General features: G+C 51.0%; 1 protein-coding gene across 1 annotated transcript; it reads right to left on the bottom strand.

The window, feature by feature from the left end:
• Positions 1 to 2,564: 2,564 nt before the first annotated feature.
• Positions 2,565 to 11,530, bottom strand: LOC132868925 (uncharacterized). The gene is made up of 6 exons (XM_060902238.1): positions 11,422 to 11,530; positions 3,996 to 4,310; positions 3,626 to 3,887; positions 3,113 to 3,231; positions 2,719 to 2,808; positions 2,565 to 2,620 (listed from the first exon to the last, which is right to left on the bottom strand). Exons 1-6 carry the CDS (start codon positions 11,528 to 11,530, stop codon positions 2,565 to 2,567), a joined length of 951 nt encoding a protein of 316 aa, XP_060758221.1.
• Positions 11,531 to 12,249: the final 719 nt, after the last annotated feature.

Raw genomic sequence — 12,249 nt, 5'->3', positions numbered from 1 at the left:
TAAAGCAAATGAGTGCCATCGTATGTGCGTTTCGACACTAAAGCGCATACTAAGGGGGGTTTCCATGTCGGCGCGTGCCACTTGCTGACCCTGGGATGAGTTAACTCCCTTGTCATTGCAGGCTGCTCACTTGCATGTCTTTGTTTCCAGCTGGATCATATTAAATCTTCAGGCGCAGAGCAGTGCTCTTGCAGGGGATTTGTTCGTGAACACTGGGCCAAGGCGTGGGCCTACCAGCCCAAGACCATACTCTTTTGAAGGGGGAGGCTTAGAGGGAAGTGCCTGTAAAATTTGGCTTCACTATGAGCTCCACTGGCTGAATTATTAATTTTTAAAGCCGGCTGGATCATGTTAAGTCTTTAGGCAGCGCTCTCACAGGCCTTTTATTTCCAAACCCCAGAATATCTGAAATATACTGTAAAATAATTGATAGTGCGTATGAAAAAGGCTTTCGACTGGATGTCTTAACGATTGGACGAAAAAGAAGCCTTTATTTGTCACATGCACACTTCACGCACAGTGAAATTCATCCTCTGCATTTAACCCATCTGAAGCAGTGAACACACGCACCCAGAGCAGTGGGCAGCCACACCAGAGCACCCAGGGAGCAGTCATGGGTTCGGTACCTTGCTTAAGGGCACCTCAGCCCAAGGCTGCCCCACATCAACCTAACTGCATGTCTTTGGACTGTGGGGGAAACCGGAGCACCTGGAGGAAACCTACACAGACACGGGGAGAACATGCAAACTCCACACAGAAAGGCCCTCGCCGGCCGCTGGGTTCGAACCCGGAACCTTCTTGCTCTGAGGCGACCGTGCTAACCACTACACGACCGTGCCGCCGATGAAGTGTCCTGATCCCCTCGTCTCCTCTCCGTACTAAGCCTAAGCGTTTCCTCGCCCTCTTTCCGAATCATGGACGGAATTCTAAAAAATTGGAACATGCCACAGTCACGAGTACTGTTGTGACTAGAGTTGAACCGGATACTCGGCTGAAACGAGTATCCGGTACAGATAAAGCACTTTTGCCGAGTACGAGTATTATACGAGTAATACGAGTCAATATCTGTGCTCGGCCTGAATGAAAATCCTCACAGAGCATCACAGCGCCCCTCCCCTACACACACTGCTCTGCACACACACACACACACACACAGACTCCCCCCCTCCCCCCTTACTCACTCTCACTCACACACACACACACACACCTGGTGTGGAAATAAAAAAAAGAAAAAAGAACCAAAGTAAAAAAAAAAAATTCACACTGATCATAAAAAAATTAAAAGTTAAAAAAAGAAAGTTATGTTGAGTATGAAAACTCTTGTTCATTACATTTCATTTTATAATTGCAACCATATTTGTTGTATTCATTGTTGCAAAACTTGTTCTGTAAATAGTTCGTTTGCTATCGTGATCAAAACCATTGATCTGAAGCTCAATGCTGATGCTGTCCTGTAAATAGTTTTCTAATCAGCAATAAATATAACAATTTCTGATCAACCCATATCAATTGCATGCTTAAAATAACATACTGGTTAAAGCCCCGCCCGTTTCAAGACAACCAGACCCACTTCTGGGTTAAATCCCGCCCACTTCCGGGTTAGGCCCACTCCGAGTACGGATACGGATACAGATAATTCATATGGTTAACAGATATAGATAATGCTGTACTCGCTCATCCCTAGTTGTGACCACAACCGTAAAATACAGCACAAAGATATGGCATAGCTAAAAGCTTAAAGGAGTGGAAAAACAGAGAGAGTTGTGCACGCGTGATTGTTTTTTATAGAATGTCGCTTGACCCTGCATTTGTATATCCACCAACATGACTGACATCCGGGTTTCTATTTTGCTTTGACGTCACTTGCAAGTCAAGGATATATGCCGAGCAAAAAAGAATGTGAAAGTGATGAAAGAGAGCAAAACAAAGTGATGATGAATTCTTCCTCCAGTTCCATCAGGTAACAGGTGATATAAGGACAGGATTGTGTCTGAGGGTGTCTGTGCAGAGGAAGATGGACTCCATTGATGAAACTGATCAATGGGAGTAAAGCTGTTTACAATCATCTGTGTGACACAAATTTATTTATTCTGGCAAATGTGGTGGAAAGTGAAGCTAAAATACAGAAATGTGTATCTCTTTAAAATTTTATTTAATTTTAAAAATAGAAAAGGAAAGCGTACCAGCGTTACTCAGAATACATCAGTTCTGATAGCGTTTACAGTACAGGTCCAAGAACATTACAATATCATGTGAGGAAAAAAATACAATGTGCCTCGTTTTTAATGATGTAAATATTGTGAAAGTGAAGCAGGCTTCAAAAGCATGTGAGTGTCTGATATAAAACTGTAAATGACACACGTTTAAATCTAAACACACATTCTGTGATTTAGTCAAAATATTATTCAGCATCAAAGGGAAAGCTGAAAGTCTAAAAGGGCTGAAAAGAACAAATTGTGAATGAAAATGAAGCGACAGTATTTAGAGAAGTGTTTTTCAGCAAGACTATTTCTGAACAACTCTCTTTATTAATTTATTGATGGATCAGCTCATTGAGTTCTCAACTACAGACTCACTGCTCCATCTCCATCAGCTCTGCTGGAATGAACTGTATCAGGACCTGGAGAGTAAAATACACAAGAAAAGCTCAGTTCATGCAGCTGAAATTTTGGGGACGTGGATGATAAATTTCCACAAAGAGCCGGAAAGTGTTTGTACCTTTCTTTCTGGTGGTGTAATAGACCACAGCCACGATAATGTGCAGAAAGAACACAGTCACTACGGCGAAGGGGACGTAGGGAAGATGCTCTGGAGAGACATCAATATCACTCAGAACTTTACCTTAACACTGTATTCAGATTTAATTTCAACATACTGTCGCAACATTTTTTTTTTTAAATTTGGGGTTATATAATTCACACAGAAGATTATCGGTAAGTGCTTCTGAAGTGAACAGAAGGTAATGTAGTGTATTGATCAGCGCCTGTTTCAGCGGGTGCAGGGGTTTTGTCTTTAATCACTGGGGTTGATTTTGAGGCTGTTGTTGTGACATGTACAGGAAGTAAAAGACCAGATGAAGTTAGTGTGAGATTGTTGCTGTGAGCTGATGTACTAACAGACGAATAAACCTTTTTCATTCCAGTGTTAATCAGTGGTGTGTGGTACCTGGTTTGGAATGAGATGAAGTTGTTGTGGTCACTGGTGCAGATGTTGAAGGTTTTGTCGGTGCGTCTGCAAGGAGAGAAAAGTTAGAAATAAAGAGTGTGAGATGCAGCGAGTGAAGGCAGGACACAAGTGTGTAAACTCGGCGTGTTCTTTATTAACAACAATCCAGGAATCACAGTGAGGAGTGAAAGCAGGTCAGAACACGGACTCAGATAAACCATCATCATAAACACAAACACAGACGAGGGGCAGAACACAGAACAGAAACTTTTCACATCTGATTCTTACATTTTATTTCTGATTTTATGTTGCACTTTACATCTATTTCTTTATATTTCTTTGCTTTACCTACATACTGTAGTCAGCTTCACACATGGTTTATATACAGAAGGTCATTTTACCTCTTACTGTGAGATGGAGATTCTGTTCTGTGAATGAAATTCTGTTCCTGATCTCACACCTGTACCATCTTTCATCCTCTACAGTCAGGTGTGATATGAGCAGAGAGAGATTTCCTGGAAGATGATCATTAAAGAGCTGAACTCTGTCTGTGTAGACATTTGTCTGGTCCTTTGGGAAGATTTCTTTGGAATCAGAACCATTTAAAAACGTCCATGTGACAGTGTGTGGTTTGGCTTGTAGTTCAGAGCAGGAGCAGGGCAGAAGGACAGACTGTCCCACGTATCCAGTCATATACACTGCCGGTTGATTTAGTGTGCAACCTGGAGAATGAACAAACATCAACATATTGCATCGCTGTTACAACATCAGATTAATCTGTCATGAGATTATCACTGAAGTAGCATTGTGAACAAAAATGAGTCCTTTACCTTTAACAGTGAGTCTGAGGTCTCTGTATTGACTCCCTTTAACACTACACCTGTAAAATCCTCCATCCTCTTCAGTCAGGTGTGATATGAGCAGAGAGAGATTTCCTGAAGAGCGATCATTAACCAGCTGAAATCTCTCTTTGTACTGCTCACTCTCAGGAGATATCTTTACCCATTTCTGTTCATTTATGTATTTCTCCCATGTGAATGTCTCAGGTGTGGTGTGGAGGTCAGTGCAGGAGCAGGGCAGCAGTACTGAGCCTCCTGTGTAAGCAGTGATTTCTGTGATCTTTTCATTTCCTTCCAGCCTGCAGCCTGTAGGAACACAGCAGTTAATGATGTGTTAATGAGCAGTTCACCATCTGCAGCAACTCTACACAACTACAGACAACCTGGAACTCTACAACTCACTAACATCGACCACTCACTGAAGTCCATGAGTCAGCTTATTAACATCCACTCATCACAAAATCAGAGGTGGACAGTAACGAAGTAAATTTACTTGAGTACTGTACTTAAGTACACTTTAACTATCTGTACTTTACTTGAGTATTAATTTTTTTGGCAACTTATGACTTACTTCACTTCATTTGAACGAGAAATATTGTACTTTTTACTCCACTACATTTCTATCAAGCTCCTTTTTACTTGTTACTATGAAGCAGCTTTGAAAGTGGATGTTTTTTTCTTTTCTTTTCTAAAACGTTATTGTTTTTTTCGTCGGTGACACTGAGACAGCCTATCAGTAATCACTTGGGTCACGTCTCATCAGGGGCGTAGCACCAAATTTGGGGCCCCAGGAACCACCAGTTCCGTGGACCCCCCCCTCCCTCCCCCGCTTCAATTGCATTGATTCCTCAGAAAATATTGCACATGCACAGTTTTTTGTTTCATTTTCTTTATTCATAATATATAAAATTAACAACACCAGAGGCAGTACAACATTTTGAACTGGCCCTCTACAACCATGAAATATATACAGATATAAGCATGCAGTCTATTTGATATGACAGAACGATTCGCGATTGGAAGTTGTTTTTTTTTCCCTCCTTGCGCTGCCCATTCGCACCGCCGCCTTGACATGGCAGCTGATGGACGTCGATTCACATTCATAAGGTAACGAGGACAGACTCTACAAATTTGATGTGGACAAGAAGGCAATCTCTTGACCTCATTAATGGGTGTTGTGGTATTGTTGTTAAGGATGTTGTGGCCGAATCATTTAGATTACATTTCATTTTATATCTTAGTGTCGGCCACGTTTCTATGGCACCCCTGAGGAGGGCGCGCGGCATCGCACACCAGTGGAGAAGGTTTATTGAGGTATTTCACTCACGTGACCAAGTCATGTGATGCTGCCATTTTGGACGGCACGGCTCGAATCAGTTTGAATGCGAGGAAGGCGACAAACGAAAAACATAAAAGAAAAAGGAGCGAGATGCAGAAAACACCTTCACTATCCAGCGACGTAGGGCATTTACAGGGCGAGCAGAGGGAGAGGTATTTGCAAAAATTGAGGTTAGCAGGCTTAGAGAACGACGTTTACCTGCTTCCACCAGGATTGTTCACTGACAGCTAAGATTTGTTCACATTTTCATTTACTTTCGGTCCTCAGGATAAACAAAATGTTATTAAATGTCATTGAAATAACTTCTTAGTCTGTTGAGACATGGCCCGTTATAAGTTTTTCCTTTACTGTATTTACTAGTTTACTGAGCGCGCTCCGGGGCTGGCTGGCGCTAGCTAGCTAGCGCTCCGGGGCTCGCTGGCCGGCTAGCGAGCGCTCCAGGGCTCGCTGGCCGGCTAGCGAGCGCTCCGGGGCTCGCTGGGCGGCTAGCTAGCGCTCCGGGGCTCGCTGGCCGGCTAGCTAGCGCTCCGGGGCTCGCTGGGCGGCTAGCTAGCGCTCCGGGGCTCGCTGGCCGGCTAGCTAGCGCTCCGGGGCTCGCTGGCCGGCTATCTAGCGCTCCGGGGCTCGCTGTCCGGCTAGCTAGCGCTCCGGGGCTCGCTGGCCGGCTAGCTAGCGCTCCGGGGCTCGCTGGCCGGCTAGCTAGCGCTCCGGGGCTCGCTGGCCGGCTATCTAGCGCTCCGGGGCTCGCTGGCCGGCTATCTAGCGCTCCGGGGCTCGCTGGCCGGCTATCTAGCGCTCCGGGGCTCGCTGGCCGGCTATCTAGCGCTCCGGGACTCGCTGGCCGGCTAGCTAGCGCTCCGGGGCTCGCTGGCCGGCTAGCTAGCGCTCCGGGGCTCGCTGGCCAGCTAGCTAGCGCTCCGGGGCTTGCTGGCCGGCTATCTAGCGCTCCGGGGCTGGCTGGCCGGCTAGCTAGCGCTCCGGGGCTGGCTGGTTCAGCCTACAAAATGACAGTGTAGCGCGGACAATGCGTGGGTGGAGCACAGAGGACGGCAGGACAACGTTTGGAGGGAGTAACAGCGTGTTTTATTAATAAACTTTTCAGCTTAAACGAACTCGCAGCACACAGACACACTCTCAGCCTCCACTCCCGGGTCGCGCTCCCTCTGCTCTCTCTCAGCCTCTTAAAATAGGGAGCGGTTTACTGGGAAAACACACACAAAACACAGGTTAATTACAGTCAGGTGTAGCGAATCTGCCACTCACCTTCCCCGGCTCCACCCTCCTGTCACAGACCGATGCTTGACCACGCCCCCGCTGCCACATACCCCCACCGCCCGACTCAGGCCGGGCGCCCGTCCGGCCCGCAGCCGACTCCCCCCCCCCTTGACGGGAGAGGAAGTCCGCCACGACCATCTGCGCCCCCGGCCTGTGGACCACCTTGAAGTTGAAGGGTTGGAGTGCCAGATACCAACGGGTGATCCGCGCGTTGGCATCCTTCATGCGGTGGAGCCACTGGAGGGGCGCGTGGTCCGAACAGAGGGTGAAAGAGCGCCCCAGCAGGTAGTAACGGAGGGCGAGGACCGCCCACTTGATCGCCAGGCACTCCTTCTCAATGGTGCTGTAGCGCCCCTCACGCACTGACAGCTTGCGGCTGATGTATATGACTGGGCGGTCCTCCCCCTCCACCTGCTGGGACAAAACGGCCCCCAGCCCTCTGTCCGACGCATCCGTCTGCAACAAAAAAGGGAGAGAGAAGTCAGGGGAGTGTAAGAGTGGCCCCCCACACAGTGCAGCCTTTACCTCAGAGAAAGCCCGCTGGCACTGCTCCGTCCACTGGACCGGATCTGGTGCCCCCTTTTTAGTGAGGTCAGTCAGCGGGCTGGTGACGTCCGAATAATTAGGTATAAACCTACGATAGTAGCCAGCCAGCCCCAGGAACTGTCTCACCCCCTTTTTGGTCTTGGGCCTCGGGCAGGCCGCAATCGCTGCAGTCTTATTAATTTGGGGACGCACCTGCCCGTTGCCCAAGTGGAAGCCCAGATACCGTACTTCCACCCGCCCAATCGCACACTTCTTCGGGTTGGCAGTGAGTCCCGCCCGCCTCAGCGACCTAAGGACGGCCCTCAGGTGTTGCAGGTGCCGCTGCCAGTCATTGCTATAAATGATGATGTCGTCTAGGTACGCGGCCGCATAGGTGGCGTGCGGCCGGAGGACTCGGTCCATCAGCCGCTGAAACGTAGCGGGCGCCCCAAACAGCCCAAACGGAAGTGTGACGAACTGGTGTAAGCCGAACGGTGTGGAAAAGGCCGTTTTCTCTCGGGATAATGGAGTCAAGGGGATCTGCCAATATCCCTTCGTCAAATCCAGTGTCGAGTAAAAGCGAGCCGTGCCTAGTCGATCGAGCAGCTCATCAATACGAGGCATTGGGTATGCGTCGAATTTAGACACCGCGTTGACTTTTCTATAGTCCACACAGAACCGGACCGACCCGTCGGCCTTGGGAACCAAGACCACTGGGCTGCTCCAGTCACTGTGGGACTCCTCGACGATGCCCATTTCGAGCATGGCCTGAAGTTCTTCCCGAACCACCTTTTTTTTGTGTTCGGGTAGTCTATAAGGGCGGCTACGCACTACCACCCCCGGGGGCGTCTCTATGTGGTGTTCTATGAGGTTCGTGCGACCGGGCAGAGGCGAGAACACATCCGAAAACTCGGCCTGCAACTGGGCGACCTCCGCGAGTTGGGTCGGGGAGAGGTGGTCTCCACAGGGGACCGGAGAGGTACGTGATGCCAATGACCCTTTGGGGACCTCCGGCCCCAGCTCCGCCTTCTCCGGAACTACCGACACCAACGCCACAGGGACCTCCTCATTCCAGAGTTTCAGCAGATTGAGGTGGTAGATCTGTAGCGCCCCCTCCCTGTCCGTTCGCCTAACCTCGTAGTCGACGTCCCCGACTCGCCGTGTGACCTCAAAGGGTCCTTGCCACTTGGCGATTAATTTGGAGCTCGATGTGGGCAACAGGACGAGTACCTTCTCTCCCGGAGTGAACTCTCTAAGGCGCGTGCCCTTGTTGTACAGGCGGACTTGCCGTTCCTGGGCCTGCCGCAAATTCTCCTGAGTTAGGTGGGTGAGCGTGTGGAGTTTTGCGCGCAGATCCATAACGTACTGAATTTCGTTTTTGCTCTGTGAAGGTCCCTCCTCCCAATTTTCCCGCAGTACATCTAAGATGCCGCGCGGCTTACGCCCGTATAATAATTCAAACGGGGAAAACCCCGTGGAGGCTTGGGGAACCTCTCGCACTGCAAACAACAAGGGTTCGAGCCACTTATCCCAGTTACGTGCGTCCTCACTTACGAATTTTTTAATAATATTCTTGAGGGTGCGATTGAACCGTTCAACTAAACCGTCCGTCTGTGGGTGATAAACGCTGGTGCGGATCGGCTTAATACCTAGTAGCCCATACAGTTCGCTCAGTGTTCGTGACATAAACGAGGTGCCTTGGTCAGTCAGAATCTCTTTCGGGATTCCAACCCGGGAGATGACGTGGAAGAGGGCCTCTGCAATACTGCATGCTGAGATATTGCGAAGAGGCACCGCTTCCGGGTATCGCGTTGCATAGTCCACCAGGACTAATATAAAGCGGTACCCTCGTGTTGACCGATCTAATGGCCCAACGAGATCCATCCCAATTCTTTCGAACGGGGTCTCGATTAATGGTAGGGGGCGCAAGGGCGCTTTTGGAATGGCCGCTGGATTTACTAACTGGCATTCGCGGCACGCCGTACACCACTTACGGACGTCGCCGCGAATCCCCGGCCAATAGAATCGGGCCATTATCCGGGCGAGTGTCTTATCCTGCCCGAGGTGTCCAGCCATGGGATTAAAGTGGGCCGCCTGGAATACCAATTCCCGGCGGCTCTTTGGAATTAATAACTGGGTGACTCGCTCTTTCGTCTGAGTGTCCTGCGTCACTCGATATAATCTATCCTTCAAAATGGAAAAATAGGGGAAGGACGGGGTGGCGTTCGGCTGGAGCGTTTGACCATCGATTACTCTCACTTGGTCAAACGCGTGTCGCAGAGTCTCGTCTCGCGATTGTTCCAGTGGGAAATCCACGAGGGATTCCCCAATAGAAAGAGGAGGGGCCGGCGGCTCCTCCCCCTGTCGCGGAGGTGACGTAGACGGCTCTGCGACCGCCGCTCCAGCCAAAGCGACACCGGGACCCTCCCCCGTCAACCGGCAGGACCCACTCTTTACTAGGCGTGCCATTAAACCCCGAAATCCCGGCCAATCGGTCCCCAAGATCAAAGAGTGGGTAAGGCGAGGATTAACCGCCGCCTTCACTATAGATTTTTCCCCTCTAAAATATATGTGGACTGACACCAACGGGTAGCTGTGAATATCCCCGTGCACACACAACACCTTCACCCCTTGTGCTCCCCCCAATGCCTCGTCTTGCACCAGGCTTTGGCGGATTGAGGTCTGATTGCAGCCTGAATCCACCAACGCCTGATATGTAGCCCCTTGTACACTTACCGGTATGCGATACGCTCCGGCCCGATCGAGGGCAGCCTCTGGCGCGTCGGGGATCCGCACCACCGCCCCCACCTCCATCGCTGCACATTGTTGCTGCAGGTGGCCCGGTTCCCCGCAGCGCCAGCAAACCGGCCCGGGCCTCCCCTCTGCAACTGTGTTCTGGGGCTCACTCACCTGAGGGGGGGGAGAGACAGACACAGAAGGGAGAAACGGGAGGGCACCACGGGTGCGGCGGGCCGGCTGGGGTGGGGCCGGCCCCCGCGTCCGTGGTGGGGGAATGGGGCGAGGACGGGACACGGGAGGAGGGGGGGAAGACAGAGAGAGAGGGGGGGAAGACAGAGAGAGAGAAGAGGAGACAGAAGACGATGTCATCCGTTGTCCTGCCGCCGGTACAGCCGCCAGATGATCCTCCGCCAGTCCTACGGCCTGATCCAGCGACGCCGGGCGGTGGCACTGGACCCACTCCGCGGTTCCGGCTGGTAAGCGGGCAACGAACTGTTCCAGCGCCACCTGGTCGATGATTCCCTCGGCGTCGCGATCTTCGGCCCTCAGCCACCGCCAGCAGGCGTCCCGGAGCTGCTGGCCAAACGCGAACGGGCTGCCGGCTTCCTCCATCCGCAGCGCGCGGAAGCGCTGGCGCTGCTGCTCCGGCGTGCGCCCCACGCGCTGGAGGACGGCCCGGCGAAGGTCAGCGTAGGCCAGCCGGCGGTCGGCGGGGAGCTGTAATGCGGCCAGCTGCGCCTCTCCAGTCAGGAGGGGGAGGAGGCGCGCCGCGCGCTGCTCCATCGGCCACCCCGAGGCTTCGGCGACCTGCTCGAACAAGGTGATGAAAGCCTCGGGGTCGTCCTGCGGGCCCATCTTGGTCACAGTGAGGGGAGACGGGCCCGCGGCCGGGGCGCTGGTGGATCCCGCCGACGCGAGGAGCCGCCGGAACGCCTCTCGATCTTCCTGTTGAGCCAGCACCAGGGCTTCGAAGCGGCGCTCCTGCTCCGTTCGGAGCGTGACGAGTGCCTGGTGCTGGCTCTGCTGAGCCGTGGCGAGGGCGTGGACCAAGTCCGCGAACGGGGAGGATTCCATGGAGCTGTAGCACTGGTGCTCCACCTTTTCCCGGGTTTCGGCACCACTGTAGCGCGGACAATGCGTGGGTGGAGCACAGAGGACGGCAGGACAACGTTTGGAGGGAGTAACAGCGTGTTTTATTAATAAACTTTTCAGCTTAAACGAACTCGCAGCACACAGACACACTCTCAGCCTCCACTCCCGGGTCGCGCTCCCTCTGCTCTCTCTCAGCCTCTTAAAATAGGGAGCGGTTTACTGGGAAAACACACACAAAACACAGGTTAATTACAGTCAGGTGTAGCGAATCTGCCACTCACCTTCCCCGGCTCCACCCTCCTGTCACAGACCGATGCTTGACCACGCCCCCGCTGCCACAGACAGATTATTTCATTTCGAATTATTTGATTTAGGCTACTATCACGGTGGTATGCAACTGAATGGGATAACCAGTTAGCTGCTGTTAATTTTCACATTTGGGCTCACCTTTCTTGGGAAAGAAATCAGTAAGCAGTTGCTTTCCTTCATCTTGTTTCCTCTGCCTTTCTTGCCTTTCTTTTCTTTTCTGAAAGCCTGATTTCTTCTTTGACGACATGATCCTTGTTGGCTAAGAACTGTCTGCTGCGTTTCATGCCGAAGCATGAAAAAATCCGTTGCGCATACAATCAAAAGTCCGCGAGAGGGCGGACTAAACCAATGTGCATTAATAATGGGGGTGTCTGATATAGGTACTATTTGCAGGCTGGGGCATACATTTCAACCGATGTATTCCCAGAGAACATTGAATTTGCATGAAATACCAACATATATTGACATTATTGAGAAAAAAAAAACGAAAGGGGAAAAAATAGACTCCTTTTGGGGACCTCCCAGCCAGGGGCCCTCCCTGTAGTCAGGACCCTGTGAATTAGTCCTACTTTACCCCCCTCTACGACGCCCCTGCGTCTCATCCATAGACTGGATAAAATCAAGAGTAATGATTTGTCCGCAGCATTATTTAACATGATCAGTTGATGGCAGAATGGAAGGAGGCGGTACTTCTGGGGAATGCATGCACTCATGGCTATGGACCCTTTTCAGTCACGTGACCTTCGTAAACGCGACCGCCATTTTGGACATGCAGTGGACTTCGGCTCAAATCGGTTTGAATGCGAGGAAGGCGACAAACATAAAAGAAAAAGGAGCGAGATGCAGAAAACTGTATTTACTAGTTTACTGTAATTATGATCTGGCAGCTATTTACACCGGATCCAGTGTAAATAGCTGCCGGAGCCAACGTCCGGCCGGGCCGCGAGCGAGCGCGCGCTGGCTCCG

This window comes from Neoarius graeffei, chromosome 2 (genome assembly GCF_027579695.1).
Source record: "Neoarius graeffei isolate fNeoGra1 chromosome 2, fNeoGra1.pri, whole genome shotgun sequence".
Taxonomy (NCBI): domain Eukaryota; kingdom Metazoa; phylum Chordata; class Actinopteri; order Siluriformes; family Ariidae; genus Neoarius; species Neoarius graeffei.
The sequence above is the reverse complement of the archived record's forward strand: the minus strand, read 5'-3'. Positions and strand labels throughout refer to the sequence as shown.